General features: G+C 36.5%; 1 protein-coding gene across 1 annotated transcript in view; it reads left to right on the forward strand.

Annotated features, from left to right (window-relative positions):
• Positions 1-2,822: 2,822 nt before the first annotated feature.
• The window catches only part of LOC129438649 (calpain-1 catalytic subunit), an 18,474-nt gene continuing 2,138 nt past the window's right edge, over positions 2,823-19,158 (forward strand). Inside the window, exons 1-16 of the mRNA XM_073862526.1 lie at positions 2,823-3,213; positions 4,803-4,872; positions 5,177-5,294; positions 5,373-5,507; positions 7,978-8,149; positions 8,597-8,668; positions 9,607-9,698; positions 11,779-11,853; positions 11,945-12,084; positions 12,163-12,308; positions 12,396-12,601; positions 14,918-14,960; positions 15,057-15,128; positions 15,212-15,272; positions 16,698-16,762; positions 17,283-17,351. Coding sequence (XP_073718627.1) covers positions 2,983-3,213; positions 4,803-4,872; positions 5,177-5,294; positions 5,373-5,507; positions 7,978-8,149; positions 8,597-8,668; positions 9,607-9,698; positions 11,779-11,853; positions 11,945-12,084; positions 12,163-12,308; positions 12,396-12,601; positions 14,918-14,960; positions 15,057-15,128; positions 15,212-15,272; positions 16,698-16,762; positions 17,283-17,351 — 1,767 coding nt within the window. The 5' untranslated portion in view covers positions 2,823-2,982. The remainder of the gene's footprint in view (positions 3,214-4,802; positions 4,873-5,176; positions 5,295-5,372; positions 5,508-7,977; positions 8,150-8,596; positions 8,669-9,606; positions 9,699-11,778; positions 11,854-11,944; positions 12,085-12,162; positions 12,309-12,395; positions 12,602-14,917; positions 14,961-15,056; positions 15,129-15,211; positions 15,273-16,697; positions 16,763-17,282; positions 17,352-19,158) is intronic.

The raw sequence follows: 19,158 nt of genomic DNA on the forward strand, positions 1-19,158 counted from the left end.
CGGTTCATTTGGTCCGAACCAAAAGCAAAAAATGATACATTGTAGCTTTTTTAGCAATTTTGGTTCCTTTTCACACCACACTGATTGCTCTGGTCCGCACCCGTTGAAACGAACCAAAATTCAGTTATGTGATAAGATCCACATCACTCATTGGTCACATGTATTTAAACGTATTTCCCAAACTGCTACACGATTGGTCAGAATCAACATGCACGAAATTCCAACGGAACCCCGGAAGTAAACAAAAAGGAGGAAAATACAGCAGACACCATAGACAGATGGCTGCGTGCTGTAATTATGTCTGTGGTTGTTATACACAGTTTGTAGCGCTGTAGACAAACTGTTAATTTCCACAATTAATCACAGATGCAGCTTGAAAACAACCTTTAAATACACTACACGCGGTGAAGACACCAAATTTCTGAGGCTCTGCCCGCACCCCCTTTTTGCAGCTTCAGGTATGTCCGCGATCTGTCATTGTGCTAATATTGGTAATAAAACTGTCAACAAACACTTCCTCATCCGATAATGCACTGGGCAGCTGACTACCGCAGCTGGTTTAGTCCAAAATGCGCAGTACTTTTGCAGTTAGGTCTGTTTGATCTCGGATCGTGTTCTCACCACAAACGAACCGCTCTAGAGGAGGTCTCGGTCCGCTTGTTTGGTCCTCATTTGGTGCGCACCAGAGTTCGATTGCTGCATTCTCACATCCCCAAACGAACCGCACAAAGTGAGCAATCGAACTCTGGTACGATTCAACCGAACTAAATGAGGCTGGTGTGAAAACTGCTTGAAAGTAACCAAGGGGACTATTTTCAGGCAGTGCGACTGCGAAATATCACTACCTCTGCTGCAGCAATGTTACGGCAGCAAAGTCCTTGATTATTACGCCAGAATGAGAGTATAGTTCCTAGCCATATCTGCCTAGAAAATCGCAACTTTTCATTTTCTGTCGGTCTTAGTATACAATGTAACTACAGAATGGGTGTGCCTCATAAGTCTTAAAAAGTGAAGCCTCTGGCTCTTCGATCGCCCCCTGGTGGCTGGCTGCAGTACAAATCATAAACCCCGCCCTCCCCATTCAAACGAATGGGACTCTGCTCTAAATAAAAAAAATATTTACACTTCCAATAAAAGTTTCTGAAAGAAAGTTTTGGTCATTTCAGGTAGTTGTTATCACGCTGATATATGTTCAAGTGTTTATTTTTGTGATAAGTTTCATTTTAGCTAGTAATTTAATGTTATAGAAACGGGGCGTGTCGTTATGATTGGCTTGGTTGAATTGGGCGAGCGGTTGATACAGCGGCTCCGCCTCTGGCTCCACGGACGATTCCTTCTGCGCATGCCTTGGCTCCAAACTGACGTTTTTACGTAACATGGCGGCGACCATTAGGGCTGTGTATCGCCAACAATTCCCCGATACGATACGTATCCCGATACGATGCGCATCACGATACAAGACTATTTTGAATTACATTTTTGTTCAGAATTTAGTAACATTATTATTATTATTTTTATTATTATTTGTTTATTGTACATTGAATAAGCAGTGTTGTAACAGTTGTGTTTTTGCCATTCATTTATTAGCTATTAGAAATATTTAAAATCCCAGAGTAGTACATTATGTTTTTTTTAAAGCAGTTTTACAAAGATTTTACCTTACTATTGTCTCTCATTATTCTACATCTATGAATATATCTATAATCATGCAGTCAGACTTAATACTATTTAATAGAAATCAGATTATTAATGTGAATGCGATAGTTTGAAGTGGCTCTGTATCTCTTCTCTAGACGTACACTTTTCACATGCAAATCTTTGTCGTGTTTCTTCTCAAATGCGTTAGTACTGTTTTATAAGAGTGTGGCTAATAAAGCCCTTTGCAGTAGTATAGGCTAAGATGCGCAAGAGAGAGCGCGAGTACGCGGCTCACTATGCAGACACGTGCGCTAGCGAGACAGACACGCAAAGTGAAAGTATACCCCGCCACCTTTAACTCTACGTACTCCGCGGGACACATGCGTCCTTTCCATATGGATCACGGATCAACAGCAATTCGTCACGTTACTTTCAAAAGTACATCCGAATCGATACGGAAGGTGCTGTATCGATGCGCGCATCGTCAGGAGTCCATGACGATGTATCGTCGTATCGATATTGTGAACGCAGGACTAGCGACCATGGTCGGACATTTTTGGCTTTAATTCATTACAATGGAGGGAGGCGACGTCGCATCGTCCATCTTTTTTTACAGTCTATGCTACAGAAGAGTCAAATTGCAAATAGGAGAAATTTTTAAACTTTTTGGTTATTTTTTAGCGCGATGCTAATGGTTTACTCAGATTCAATGGATTATGCTAAGCTATGCTAAAAGTGATACCGCCAGATATTGGCTGAATGGATTCAAAAAACGATAAAAACAAATGTTTAACTCTAGGGGAGCTGGAAAATGAGCATTTTTTTTTTTAAAAAGTGTACTTATATACAGAAAATGTAAAATCGTGAATAGGATGATAGGTGCTCTTTAAATTATTTCAAATGTATTTTTATCATTTATAACAACTCCTTTCTAATCAAGATAGTTTAAATAAATTGTAAACGGTAAGTTGATTAAAGTGCCACAACAAGGAATTTTACAATTATGTCATGCAAGATACAGTAACTTGTCTTTTGGTATTGGTGAAATCTGATCACATTCTTCCTCTCTTAATCAAATTTTCCATATTTCCTGCTGATCAAGTTCTCATCACAATAGATAACAATACAGATATGACCTCTATTCACAGAAGTCTCTGTTGTGCGTGCGTTTGTTTGCAGGTGAGGGCGGGACTAACTGCAGGTAAAAGTTACACGCGATAAGGAAGACCCGCATCATAACACCCACCTTCCTGAACAGAAGACTCGCACCGTTGACATTAGAAAGAACTGAAAGCGCGTATTTTTGCGTGGAAAACAGCCCGTCTTCGTTTAGAGTCGCGCGCAATGAAACAGTTTCAGAGGCACGAGTTTAGATACGACGCTGAATCGATAGTGACTCGGGGAGATTCGAGGTTTGAATCGCGGCATCATGTCTGGGAGCATTTAAACAGCTCGACCACCTTGAAATCCCCCGGCGCAGTGGGCGCCCCACTACCGGATGGACTTTACCTGGACCCTAGTTTTGATTATAACAACCTGCAGATTTACCCTGACGTGGTTTGGAAACGACCCAAGGTGAGTCAGTCCTGCTGAGAGTTACAGATGAGTTATGATTTGTTGATGTGATTCTTGAAATCATTGCTGTTCTGTTGTTGTTCTGAATCTGAACGTGACTTGTTTTAAAAGAAAACATGCGACACTTTACAATAAAGTTGTATTTGTTAACCATTAGTTAATACATGTTACAAATGTTTACTAATACGTAAAGGTTTTAATAAAACAGTGTGAATGTCAAACACAGTAAATTTATGATAAAGTGTCAAGACATCTGTGTGAATCTGACTTTATAAAGAATCACCTTTATAAAGAAAGCACCTAAAAGTGAAGTTTTAACATTGTTTACGGATGTTATTACTTTGTTATCACACATTTATAAGGTGTTTACATTTTACAAATACTACAATCAAATAACGAATAATGTTTCCTTATGCATACAATTAACATACTGATGTAAAAAATGTAAATGGTTTAACTTTCATTGCTGTAAGTTTATATAGATGAACAGATGCACATACCACAGAAATCGCCCAGGCTTGTGTCTGCACAAACTGCCTAGAGGAATAAATGCTTTAAACATGTTAAATGTGTCGCTGTATGTTTAGTGAAGCTTTCCATCTTCATTCAGATTTAAATATAGGTTGTGCATTGGTTTTTGTAGCACATTAGGTTCACATCTGTTACATTTTGACTTTTTTTCTCATCATTTACATTTTGACAGATTCTTATCAGGGTTCCCACGGGTCCTTGAAATCCTTTAAAAGTTTATGAATCTGGGGGGAAAATTCAAGGCCCTGGAAGTTTTTAAAAATATACATACAAAGATAGAGGTCATTGAAAGTGGTTGAATCTATTTTATGCAAGAAGTTTTCTGGAAAAAAATCCATATTATTCCCTGTGTAGTGTAGGATAGTATCATAAAAATTCTAGACTTTTTAAGCACACGTGCTAAACTGTTTACTTTAAATGCTTATATCTTCTGTATGTGAATGTTTATTGCTTTTTTACATAGTTGTGTTTGACACATGAAAAGTCTCGGGTTACGTATGTAACTGTTGTTCCCTGAGAAGGGAACGAGACACTGCGTCTTCCTTGCCATACTTCCTGCGTCCCTGTAAAGCCATCTTTGGCAATATTTTAGATAGCGATATAATTCCTGACTCTCGCATCACCCTGTCTTTGTCGTTAAGTCTCACCATTGGTTGAATTTGATATACACATTCAGACGCACTTACCCCTGGAGGCGTGCCCAAAGTGTCACCGCAGTGACGCAGCGCGAGTTCCCTCGAAAGGGAACTGTAACAATGTATCTTAAAAGGTAACACGATGTAACCTTGCTCTCACTTGAAATGTGTCCACACATTTAGTCCTTGAATTTGAGGGTATCGGACCTGGAAAGTCCTTGAAAAGTCCTTGAATTTAAAGTTAAATAAGGTGTGGGAAACATATATTATGTTGCTGTACAGATCTTTGCATAGTTCTTAGTTTGCATGTCTGTGATATGTCTGCCCTCCTTCACCCAAAGCCAAGACCGTTTGAAATGTGTTTCTGAAAATGCTGACATTCTTTTATTTTAAAGTGATTTTTTCTCTTTGTCTCGTACGAAGGAAATCTGCCCGTCTCCTCAGTTCATCGTGGATGGAGCCACCCGTCTTGACATTCGCCAGGGAGCACTGAGTGAGATTTTAATGCTAAACAATTTATCAAATAAGATTTCACATTTAGTACAGCAGTGATTCTCATGGTGGCCCAAAAAAAATGTAAAAAATAAATAAATAAACATTTGGTACAATTTTGGTACTGCATTGATGTCTTTGTAAAATCCTGAAGCAATTAGTTAGGCTTTTTTTGGTACACTTTCTTTTGCTCCAAGCATTATATGGCTGAAGTATTATTCCTAAAAGCAGAGAGCAATTTTAGGAAATACAAACTATGTTGTGTAGACAATCCATCATTCATGTACATGGATGTTTTAACACAGATGACTGTTGGTTCTTGTCCACGGTGGCGTCCCTCTCTCTGCATCCGAATCTAATGGAGCTGGTCGTCCCACCGGGCCAAAGCTTTCAGCAGGGGTACAACGGCAGCTTCTACTTTCGGTTTTGTACCACGTGTTACTGAACAGTGTGAAGTTGTTCTTAAAGTTCACATAGGGTAACTGTGTGTTTCTGTCCGTAGTTTTGGCAGTATGGCGAGTGGTGTAAGGTGCAAGTGGACGACCATTTGCCCACACGTAACGGTCAGCTGATGTTTTTGCAATCTTCAAACAAAGAGGAGTTCTGGAGCTCATTACTGGAAAAGGCTTATGCCAAGTAAGAAACATTTAGTTTTTACACTTTTAAAGGTGCAGTGTGTCATTAACAGAATATCCCCATCAGCTAGTGTTGGTAAACACATAGTCCTCACACTGTTGGTTTAGACATTGTTGAAATGTTGGTTTGTTGGCGATGCCTAAACAACCAGAGAAATGTTTTAGTGCCTTGGTGTTTAGAACCTTAAAGGGGACATATCATAAAAATCTGACTTTTTAAAAAAGTGCTATAATTGGGTCCTCAGTGCTTGCATTAACCTAAAAAAAGTGATAAAGATCAACCCAGTAACTTACTTTTGGTAAACCATTCTCTCCAAGCATGAGAAAATAGCTCATTGAAATGTGGCTCCCCTTGTGATGTCAGAAGGGGATCTTATTATAATAATACCACCCCTTAATCTGCACTATCCAACCACAACACTGCAATTTAGTGCAGAGATCAGCTCATTTGCATTTAAAGGGACACACCTAAAAGCGGAAAGATTTTTGCTCACACCTACAAAGTGGCAATTTGACATGTTATAATAAATTATCTATATGATATTTTGAGCTAAAACTTCACATGTGTACTCTGAGGACACCAATGATTTATTTGACAAAACAGTCTTGTGAATGTCCCCTTTAATGTTAAGAGTCTTAATGCTGGTTTAAACTTTTTGGGGTAAATAATGTAATTTATAAGGCTTCTGGTAGCTGTAACCAGCAAGGTCATGGGACTAAATCCCAGGGACTACAAATTGAAAATTATTTAATCTTTATATCTTGAATTTGCGGTAAAGGGCCCATATTATGCAAAGTCCACTTTTACAGGGTGTTTTGGAAATGTGTGTTGGCAGTGTGCCCTACAATGAAAAAATCCACCCACTCCTTTTTAATACCCATTAAACCAAAGCAGTCTTGTGCTGGGCTACCCAGTCTCACAAAGTTTAGTGATATAGTCACGTATTTTTTTCACGTATGTATTTCTTTTTTATTGCTATTATCACGAATTTTCGCGTTTTTTTTGTGATCGTATAACGAATTCCTGTTTTCGTGTGATTATCAACTGTTTTTTCCTATTTTTAAACCACTGTCGCTTCGGTTTAGGGTTAGATTTGGTGCTTGCATTAGAATGTCACTTTATATATTGGTTTATACTATTTTTTCTGATTTATTTTTTTATATGTCGCCTGGCGTTAGGGTTAGAGTTGGGTTTGGTTAGGGATGTCATTGTATGGAAATCTAACCCTAAACCGAAGCGACAATGGTAAGAAAATAGGACAAATTAGTTGAGTAACCAATACGTGATAATCACACGAAAACAGGAATTCGTTATACGATCACGAAAAAACACGAAAATTTGTGATAATAGCACGAAAAAAGAATCAAAAAAATACGTGACTATATAACGAAATTCCGTGAGACTGGACTGTAAAGGGATAGTTTACCCAAAAATGAAAATAATGTCATCAACGACTCACCCTCATGTTGTTCCAAACTCGTAAGACCTCCGTTCATCTTTGGAAATGCAGTTTAAGAGGTTTTAGATTTAGTCTGAGAGCTAGTCTGAGAATCTACGTATGGTATACTGTCTATGTCCAGAAAGGTAATAAAAACATCATCAAAGTAGTCCATGTGACATCAGTGGGTCAGTTAGAATGTGTTGAAGCATTGAAAATACATTTTGGTTCAAAAATATAAAAAAATACGACTATATTCAGCATGTTCTTCTCTTCCGCGTCTGTTGTGAAGCGCATACGCGAGACTAAAGTCAAGTGGCTGCAGTGCACGGATGACATGTTATCCTCAGACATGTTTGTGAAGTTGGTTTTTTCAAACTTACAGTGTGTGTCTCCCTCAGACTGTAAACGAAGCCCGGGCGCACAAAAAAAAAAAAATCCAGCTGGGGGCGTACCAGATAACACGTCAGCCGCGTCACTGCAGACACGTGACTTTAGTTTCACGCATGTGCTTCTCAACAGACGCGGAAGAGAAGGCAATGCTGAATAAAGTCGTAATTTTTGTTATTTTTGGACCAAAATGTATTTTCGAAGCTCCGCCCACAGCCACTGACTGACTGGTTAATTTTACCCAAAAGCTTTTCTAAATCTAAGTCTCAGACTGGATTCACATGAACCTAGGGTTGTCAAAAGAATAATCGCTATTAATTGTATACAAAATAAAAGTTTGCATAACATATTTGCATGTGTATTGTGTGTAATTATTATGTATATATAAACACACACATACATTTAAGAAATTTAAGATACATGTTATTTATGTATATATTTAAAAAAAAAAATCTTAAATACATACATGCATGTGTGTGTATTTATATATACAAAATAATTATAAACAGTGCACACACACATATTATGCATATTAATCACGATGAATCTTTTGACAGCCCTAATAAAAACACATTCTGAATGCACCTAAACAGCTTTGGTTTGTATTGTCTGCATTGTCTTTCTCTCTTTTTCTTTTCTCAGGTTGAAGGGTGGATATATCGCTCTAAACATGGGTTTTCCTCATGAGGCGATGGCAGACATGACAGGTGGGATTACAGAAGTCTTTGTGATAGCGTCTCTTCCTCGAGAACTTGGCGCCTATTTACGTCCTCTGCTGCAGAAAGGAGCTCTAATCAACTGTGCCAACTCTCAGGTTTACTCTCTTATTTAAAAGAAAAGTTACCCAACCTCCTTTTATAACCTCGTCATGTCATTTCAAACCTGTGTGAAACTAACTGTAAAAATAACAGAGCGTCATTTACGGTCGTGTTGTTCTAAAGAAAAAATGTGATAATTAAAGCGTCACAATAGATATTGCCAGTATCAGCTCATAATCACACCCAAATTTCAACGTCACCGTGTTTATTTGCAGATGAAGCCTCGGGTGGTTTCTGTTCAAGGGCAAAGACATAAAAGTTCACTTTAGTTTTGACCTCATAGGTTAGACTTTATTACGATGTTTAGTTTTGTTGTTTATCCTGCTCACATTAGTAGTATATAAGTGTGTTTTCTGTAAGTCATAATGTTTAAAGGATTTAACTGTAATCTAAAACAGCAGCATTTTTTAATCTGTATTTTTTCCCGGCTGTCTCTTGTGTAGGGTCCTGTTGAGAAAACTAATGGTTTTGGGATTCTGTTCAGACACGCCTATTCTCTCACAGGTTTGGAGACGGTAAGAGAAATATTTTACCCTTGTCCTCCCACACCTGTCCCTGTCTTTACAGCGATAATTCACCAGAGGGCGCCATCAAATAAAGAAACAGAGTAGCCTATGATCAGACGTATTATTATATAAGTAGTATGCACTGTCTATACAATTTACTTTTTTCATTTGTATGTATATTCAGAATACCTGTATGACCTACATGTGCCAAAAATGCACACTGTATCCCACAATGCAATGTGCTTGATTCACACACATCCATTTCCATTCTGAGAGATGAAACGCACAAAGTTGGATTAAACATGCAAAACAACTGTATTGCAGTCGTATCTTATAAAAGCACTGTATTAAATAAACATGCAATATAATGAATATGTGATGATGACGTAGCAGCAGTGTGTTGAAATAAATGTTTGTTGTTTCAAAATCTAAGCCTTATGCAATGTCTGTCACTATTAAGATACAACCGCAAACAACTCGCTGATGGCGGAAACTGTGGTAATGCAGGACTGTCAATCAGTGGCTGTGGGCGGGGCTTTATCAGTGTGACATCACATTGATAAGGGAATCCATACGTCACGTCTAATGAGACTGCTTTGGTTTAATAGGGATTAGAAAGGGGTTATATCTTGTAAGGTTATTGTGTTCACACACTGCCAACGCACATTTATGTTCAAACATCTTGTAAAAGTGGAATTTGCATAATATGTGCCCTTTAAAAGTGTATTCTACACATAAAGATTTTTTTATTCTTTAAAATAGTAATATGCATGCATTACACAAGAATTTAATTGAATTACAGTCACTAATAGTTGAATTAGTGTACTTGAAACATCTCTTACAGATCAAATTTGAAATTGGATTTTATGTGGGATCAGCTTCCTCTGATGGACATCTTATCTGTCAGGTAGAAACTCTTGATTTTTGTGTATTTTTGTGTGTTGCAGATACAAACTAAAACTGGTCCTGTTGAGCTGGTGCGCATTTACAATCCATGGGGTAAAGCTGAGTGGGAGGGGCGTTGGAGTGACAAATCTGGGTATTTTAGTGTATATGTGTCTTTGTATGTTTTTATTTATTTGTTATTGTGTGAATATTAAATCATGCGTGGGTTTCCACCACACTGATTTTATGTGCATTTTGAATTATCGCATCAAAGAGTAGGGCTGGGCAAAAAAATTGATTTTTCGATTAATCGTTTTTTTGTTTTTAGGTGGTCGATTCAAAATTGATTTTCAAGGGCCACGAATCGATTTTTTTCCATTTTCAGCAAACATTGAACGTAAGATTAACGTTAATCTAATTACTAGTCTTCTCCACTAGATGTCACCTTTTTTTTTGCCTTGCGCGATGTTACCAATGAGCAAGAGGTAAGCCTGTCATTCATTCAGTGCTTAAAATAGCAGTTTCAGGTGCTTCGCCGACGCCACCTTCACATAAAAAGTCAGAGGTATGGAAGCATTTTAGATTTTGCAAGCAAGACGACGACAGTTTTTTGGCTTTTAATTTCTTTTAATTAATTACTCACTTGTAAACTTTGGTTCACTGTTCTTTTTTTATAAATATAGTATTTGTATTAAAGGAACATGCCCACATTTTGGGAATTTAGCTTATTCACTGTATCCCCCAGAGTTAGATAAGTCCATACATACCTTTTTCATCTGACGCACCCCTCCGCTACCTTAGCTTAGCACAAAGACTGTAAGTGAATGGCTTCAGCTAGCATACTGCTCCCAATAAGTGACAAAATAATAAACATTTTCCTGTTAAAAGATTGCTGTGTCTCATATGACCTTGTTCATTGTACACGATGTGACTATACAAATCACATGAATAGAAAATTTTTGTCACTTATAGGGAGCAGTATGCTAGCTGGAGCCGTTTACTTCCAGTCTTTGTGCTAAGCTAAGTTAGCAGTGGGTGCTGAAAAGGTATGTATGGATTTATCTAACTCTGGGGGATACAGTGAATAAGCTAAATTCCAAAAATGTGGACGTGCTCCTTTAAATCTATATTCATGGAGTTGAATCGAGAACCGAGTATAAAAATCGGTACGAGAACCGGAATCAAAAATTGAATCGAAATCGATTTGATAGCGTGTGAATCGAAATCGAATCGATTTGATAGCTTGTGAATCGAAATCAATCTGGAACATCTGAATGGATACCCAGCCCTATCAAAGAGTGGCTCTGATTCTGTGTTTCATGGGCAGCTTGCCTACTGGCACTACGGGTCTTTAATCAGTAGAAAGTCCTTCGAGTCTGAGTCATTTACATTGTGCATTTAAAAAAGCAACAATTGTCAAACACAATCATTTAAAATATTCTTTATTATCATTAAAAAATACCAGCGTTTGTCATGATACTTCTTCTGTGGCACAAATGGCGTTTCTACACGAAAGCGCCCTCTGGCTTTTGGATGTGGCGGCATTTCACTGTAATTCATTAAAATTCATTCATTGAGAAAACGTGCATTTGCGTGATTATTTGTCACAGCCCTAATGAAAACGCCAATTTTCGAATAAAAATTCCTATAATTCACAAAAAAGTTTTTATGCTCGCTTGGGTGGTTTTTGACTCATGCGAAATAAAAGTGAATGCGAATAATGGGAGATGGAAACGCATCTGCGGAATAAAATCTGATGTAGGAAACATTTAACACGTTGGACTGACCGTCTAGCTGTTTACGCTGAGGTTGTCTTTACTATATGGGGCTCAATGTCATCATAATGCCGCTGCATTTTTTTCTTCTATGCACAAATTACAAGCTGCACTGCTAATAAATGAATAACTTGCCAAATCGTAACTAAATGCGGTCATGCCTCCATTTTACACACGTGCCTTGTTTTGTTTACCAATACCAATGTCATTCGCTCAAACAACTTGATGGAAACGTACCTAATTCGCATCTGTTTGTTTTTATTTTTTTGCGAACTTTGAAGAGATTCACTTTACGTTTGCATAGAAACCCAGCTGTGTTCTTCTTTTTTTATTTCTTTGTGTGTGTGTGCTTGTACTGATGTGTCTTTGTATTTCTTCTCACGTTAAGTTGTTTATATCTTTATTCGATCATGTGTCTTTGTGTTTAGTTATGCCTTGTTTGTTTGTGTGCGTGTTTAGATCAGAGTGGGAATCGGTGAGCCCTGAAGAACAGAAGCGAATCCACAGAATCGAGCTGGAAGATGGAGAATTTTGGTGAGTCAAGTTCATTAATTCTGCCTTTTTCTGATCGGTTTGGATACAGTTTACCGATTTAGTTTTACAATTTTCTCTCTTTTCCCATCAGGATGGCTATAACAGACTTCCGGCAGAATTTCGAGATGATGGAGGTGTGTCACCTGAGCGATGACACGCTGAATCAGGGCGATGCCGTTAAGCGGCCTTGGCAGTGTACGTCATACCACGGAAAATGGATCGCTTTTCAAGGTACATAACCACTCATATTTATACACACAAACACACACACACTAGTGTATCTCATTTCATTAATAAATGTGTGTTCAGGACCACCACAGTACAACCTCACCCTGCTGGAGGAAGACGATGACCCCAGTGACCCTGAGCTCACATGCTCATTCCTGATAGCAATCATGCAAAAACTGGCTCGTCAGAGGGGACAGTTCCTGTCTGTAGCTTTACTAATATACAAGGTACTTGTGTGTTTTGTGTGTTTGTATTACTACTATCTCAGAAGTTTGTGCCTCAATGAAAAGCGCTTTGTGTGTTTGTACCATCAGGTTCGATCCGAGCGTGAATTCCTGACCCCTCGGGATCTGTCTCAGATGAGCCCTGTGCTCAAGCAGGGTTTCGACCAGCGACAAGAGCTTGTGTTGCGCGGTTGCCTGGCACCGGGTCATTACGTCATCGTTCCCGCCATTTCGGAGACCAATAAGACGGGAGACTTTCTCCTGAGAGTCCTGACGGAAAAAGGAAACAACACTGTGTAAGAGATGCTCGCTCTCAGATCTCTGCAATCTCAATTTGCTTGACATTTTGCTCATGTGTCTTCTTTAGAGATTTAGAAAAGATTTTAGACAGTGCTCCAATTTTAGATACTGCAAATACGATATCCTAATGTAAACTTAAAGGGACATTCCACTTTTTTTTTTAAATATGCTCTTAAACATTTGACTTTTACCGTTTTGTAATCCAATCAGCTGATCTCCGGGTCTGGCGGTAGCACTTTATCATAGCTTAGCATAATCCATTCAATCTGATTGGACCATTAGCATTGGGCTAAAAATAACCAAAGAGTTTGGATATTTTTCCTATTGAAAACTTGACTCTTCTGTTGTTACATTGTGTACTAAGACTGACGGAATTAAATGCGCAATGATATTACACAGTGCCCGAAAAAAGTTCCCTGCTATTGAAAGTTACAGAAGGGGACTACTTTCGGGCACTGCGTAATATCATTGCGCCTCCTGCAGCCATGTTACAGCAGCAAAGTCCTCGATTATTACGCCAGAATGAGAGTATATACCTAACCATATCGGCCTAGAAAATCACAACTTTTAATTTTTTGTCGGTCTTAGGAAAAATATATCTTTGGTTATTGTTTAGCGCGATGCTAATGGTCTAATCAGACTCAGTGGATTATGCTAAGCTAGCTAAAAGTGGTACCGCCAGACCCGAAGATCAGCTGGATGGATTACAAAACGGTAAAAGTAAAAGGCCCTACGAGCAGGGCTCCAGACTAACTTTTTTCACTAGGAGCACAGATGCCCCCAACTGAAAATGTTAGGGGCACAACCAGAAAATTTAGGGGCACACACCGTAAATCAACATGCTAACCAAATATTCACATTTCTACTAATTTCCACTTTATTACTAATAAATACTTTAATGATAAATGCAAAAAGTACAAGGTGCGGTTTCAAATTAAGTGTCACATCACAAAAAAGGTCAATTTAACTGGTCGCACATGTGCGACTGGATGTAAAATTCAGTGGCACACTCTCAAATTTTGGTGGCAAAATGCCACCATTTGGTGGCAGTCTGGAGCCCTGCCTATGAGAGCTTGAAGAAAAAGTGGAGTGCCCCTTTCAATATTTCTCATTAAACTCTTTTAAGAGAAAATGATCTTTTTAGACCTACTGAACATTTCCACATCCCCCATTGGCTGGACACAATAATAGTCACATCCAATAGGGTCACAGTGAATCAGACTAATAATTGTACCAGCGCACCTTTTCGTGTTGTTTTATGTATTGGTTTCTCTTTTTTCCGTTTTTTTAACCATTGTCGGTTGGGTTTGGGGTTAGAACTACTTTTTGGTACATAAAATGGCATCCTAACCCCAACTCCAAGCGACCATGGTTTAAACATAGACAAAAACATTAGGAACCTATATATTAAAGTCGCAATGAAATTGAAATGAAAATCTATATATATATTTTTTATATTGTGGTATTGTTAACAAGTGACTTATCTGTGAGCTCCATTATTTTTAAAAAATTTGTGTGTGCTCATAATCTTTAATCAAAAATGCAAATCTCCTTCCCTCCTCAAAACGATCTCTCTTCACTTCCGGTCATATGGTATGGCATGTGGGCGGGGTCCGGGAGAAGATCGCAGCGATTAGCAATTAGCAACACGACCCAACTTCAAACGATCCAATCAGATCTCGATGGACAAATTCAAATCCAGCCCTGCCTTATTTCATCTCAAAAGCCGTTTCATTCGGATATACGTCACTACGGGGAAAACAAGGCAATCGCTACTTCTGTTTCATGGCGACTTTAAATGACATCCTAAAGCAAATCCCAAATCTAACCACAAACCCAAGCGACAATGGTTTAAAAACAGAAAAAATTGAGAAATCAAATGACTGGCATATCATATGCACGCAAAATTGGAAATTTAAGACTTTTCACACTGTGTGCTATTTATACGCACTTCATGAGAATGGGATAAATTGTACCCAACAAGCAATAGCCATCATTTCATAGGTTAACTATAGATCAGCTATGAGTAACCCACTTCCAATATAAACATGTTGTTGTTTGGCAAAATAACTTGTGATATGTTTGATAATTCAGCATGTAAGCAAAGTCAACAGTGATTACCAGCTGTTTGCTTACATTTTGGGCTATGGTTACTTAGACGTCAATTACGTTTTCACTGCCTTGTTTAAGTCTTGACGTCTGGGCTGTGTTTTGACAGCTATTAGACGGATTATAAATATAATTATAGTTTATACACTTCATCTTTAAAATAAAGCCTTTCCCTAAATATTTGTATGTGTGTGTGTTAACAGACCTGTTAAGAAGCCTTTAACAGATGCGATCTCAATTTCAGAGGTAAAACTCACAAACTAACAAATTCATTTGGCTTCGCATTATTTATTTGTATAACCGGGCTCATATCATTATTTATTCTTCTTTTATTTCATTTAGCCATTGTCTCCACGTCTCCTAGGACTTCCGTCTGCTTCTGAAGCTAAAGATCTCTTCATAAAACATGCCAAGGTAAAATCACGTTACTTGTCTGTGTATTGCATGTGTATATATTTACTCCTGTATGTTTTTAAGGTTTGTACATGTGTCTGTAGGGACCTTTCTGTAAGCCACTGGATCTGTATAACATACTGACTGAAGCCATCGCAAAGGGAGGTGAGAACGTGTTTATATTTTACCATTCCCTCATGTTTTTCATCTCTAAATGGCTTTTCTCGAAATTTGCTTGTTAATGTATAGAGCTGTTGGAAACAGAAGTGAGGTTTACACTTCTGCTTCAGTTATATTAGTTTAGCAAGAAGTGTTGAAATATTCACAGGACGTTGGGCAGTAACCAGTGAGGAACTGCCCATACCACAAAAAAACATATTTTTATATGTCAAAATATACAAAATATTTCCAAAAATATATGTGCTGAAATATATTTTTTAATGTGTATACAATTTTTTTACCAATATAATATATATATTTTTATATATATATATTGGCAATTTTTTGTATATTTTGAAATACAAAGTTTAAAATAAACATATTTAAAAGCATTTAAATTTATATAGCATTGGTAGAAAACCTATAAAAATAACTCGTTTGAAAAGGTTCAATATATATATTTCTATATATCCTATTTATATATATATATATATATATATATATATATACATATATGTATGTATATATGTATATATATATATATATATATATATATATATATATATATATATATATATATATATATATATATATATATATATATACACATACATATATGTATATATGTATATATATATATATATATATATATATATAGTTTCAAATGCAAAATATATATTTATTAGGGCTGGGCATAGATTCATCTTTAATCTCATACAAAATAAAAGTTTTTTTTGCATAATATATGAGTTTGTACTGTGTGTAATTATTATGTATATTTAAACACACACACATACATATATGAAATGTTTTATTTATATATCGTTTTTTTATTTATATATAATATAGAATATATAAAAATATAAATAAATATATATACACATGTAAATATTTCTTAAATACATACATGAATGTGTGTGTGTGTGTTTATATATACATAATAATTACACACGGCACAAACTTATATGTTATGCAAAAAAATTACTTTTATTTTGTATGAGATGAATCTAGATTAATATATGCCCAGCCCTAATATTTATATATTATATTTATAGTTTTTATATATTTATTTTATTTACGCTTTTATCCAAAGGGACTTAAAGTGCATTATAATTTTATATTTTATATATACTGTGCAGATATCCTTTTATACTTATAATTGTATACACCTATACATTTTATACAAACTTTTATATTTTTTGCCGTATGGGTTGTAAAATTAGAAATGTATCTGTTGCCCGGAAATACATTTTGAAATATATGTTGATATATGAAGGTTAAAACTAAATATATTTTCAAATTTAGAATATATTTAATTAAGCTTTACTTTCTACAAAATGTATTTATCATATATTTAAAATATATTTTTGCCAAAAGACATTTATTTTTGCCGTATGGGTGAGTTTAATATTATTATTTCTGTTTGCTCAGTCTTCGCAGGCAGCGAGAAGAAATTGAGTTTGGAGCACTGCAAGAGCTTTGTGGTACTCATGGATGTATCCTGCTACATACTATCAACAAGTGTACTACTTAGGGGCAGTTTCATGGACAAGGATTAGACTAGTCCTATACTAAAATAATTGTAAGAGCTGTCCAAACTGAAAACAACTTGCACTGACATATCTTAAAATACATCAGTGCCCTTTGTTTTGCCTCAAAATGAACACAAGTAATGTTTTTAGAAAGGTATGTTTGTTAAAACTAGTTATATTTCCTAATTAAACTAAGGTCTAGTCCTGGTTTAAGCTAATCCCTATCCAGGAAACACCCCTGTTTGTTGTTTTTCTCATAAAATAATTATGATTGGTCTCTCAGTTAAAAAAAAGCTTATTGTTACATATTCTAATGAGGAATAGTACATAGTCTAAAGTTGATACTGTGAGTTGTGGTAAAACATTGGAACAAAGCCAGTGTGTTATCTCAGTTGCCTAAGGTGTATGAGTGTGGGTGTGCTATTGTACATGTACATGTTAGATTGGGTGGGGATTGATGTGTCACCTTAACTGCACCAATCAGAACAAAGGAATGGGACACCTCGAGTTGCCGGAATTCCAGGCATTGTGGGAAAAACTCACCAAGTGGACGGTGAGGACTTTTCTTGTAATGGATTTTAAAGCAATACTTCAGCCAAATATTTTAATTAGCACATGATTTACTCATCCCCAAGCAATCTGGGATACATATCGCCATCATCATCCTTATTATTATAGTTTATAAAGTTTAATCTGGATATTTTTCTTACAAATGGCATTGATTACTCACAAAAGACCTTCATTCACCCTTTGTGGATTATCTCTGTGAAGGATTAATGCATTTTTGGGGGGTTTAAATCAGAAGTTATTCCCTGTTTTCTACCATTATAAGTTTGGAAAAGCAAGGACATTTACTAGAATAACTCCAAATGTGTTTCTTTGAAAGATGACGAACATGTGTATCTCAGATTGCTTGGGGGTGAGTGAATCATGGGGTGATTTTGAAATTTGGCTGGAGTATCCCTTTAAGTACATTTTACTATGGTAAGGGTTTTGCTTAGGATTGCAAAACACTGTGGTGTTGTGTGTTGAGTAAACACAAAATCATTGCTTCACCTCTGACCTCTGAGCATCACACTGACCGCTGTGAGTCGGTCTCAAACGGTGATCTGAAATTAACTGCATACTCCTTTAGGCAGATATCCCAGGGGGGCTCAGGGGGGAAAAGCCCCCCATCTGAGGGTTGTCCCTCCTAAAATTATCATTAAACACCATGGGGCGGTTTCCCGGACAGGGATTAGGATAGTCCTAGACTTAAACACTTTTAAGAGCTCTCCAAACTGAAAACAACTTGCACTGACATATCTTAAAATACATCAGTGCCCTTTGTTTTGCCTCAAAATGCACACAGGTAATGTTTTTAATAAGGCATGTTTGTTAAAACTAGTTATATTTCCTAATTAAACTAAGGCCTAGTCCTGGATTAAGCTAATCCTGGTCCGGGAAACCGCCCCCATGTGTTTTATAAATAATATAAAGATATAGATATACTTTAAGTAATTGTGTAAGTAGTACAATAATACAAATGCAAACGGGGCAGAAAAAATGCTTTTCAAGTTTAGAAACATTATGGGTTACCGCCTTGCCTCACAGTGGTTTGGTCCACTGCCTGCTTCCTTTTTTTTTCCTCATTTACACACAAAAACAAGTCTGGTGAGAGAAAACAGGTAGTTGTTCAGTAGTTGTGTAACTCCAGTAAGTCGGCTGTCAAAGCTATTTTATTCACTTTAAACGACAGTCCACTATCCCATACGTCGCTCATACGACAAAAAATATATTTTCAAATATAATTTTAAATATATTTTAAAATATACAAAAAATGGCCAAAAAAATATATGTACTAGGAATACTGAAAAAAAAATTCATTAATATATTTTTTGGCCATTTTTTTGTATATTTAGATTTTTTTTAAGCATTTATATTCATGTCGCACTTAAAAAAATGGATGTTACAAATACTTATACATTTTGTACTTATACTTTATACATTTCATACAAACTATAATACATATTTTTTGCAGTATGGGTTGTAAAATTAGAAATGTATTTGTTGCCCCTAAAATACTTTTGAAATATATGTTAACCCTTTACATGGCACAGCATTGAATGGGGGGTTAAACCGTTATCTACCCCTTCAAATTAATAAAACTGTGGCATTTTTTGGTCTAGAAGCCTAATTTTGGTCTTGTTTTAAAGAAGACACTTTTAAGTTTTTTACAGAAGTGTCTGGAGATGAAAATATTAAATATAAAAATTGTTATAGCAGTTTAAATTTATTGTAATAAATGAAAATAATGCAATATAGTATTATTTTATACATAAAATTATCAAAAAAATGAGGTTTGTGTTGTTTGCTGCATA

The sequence above is a fragment of the Misgurnus anguillicaudatus genome, chromosome 24, assembly GCF_027580225.2.
Source record: "Misgurnus anguillicaudatus chromosome 24, ASM2758022v2, whole genome shotgun sequence".
NCBI classification, from domain to species: Eukaryota; Metazoa; Chordata; class Actinopteri; order Cypriniformes; family Cobitidae; genus Misgurnus; species Misgurnus anguillicaudatus.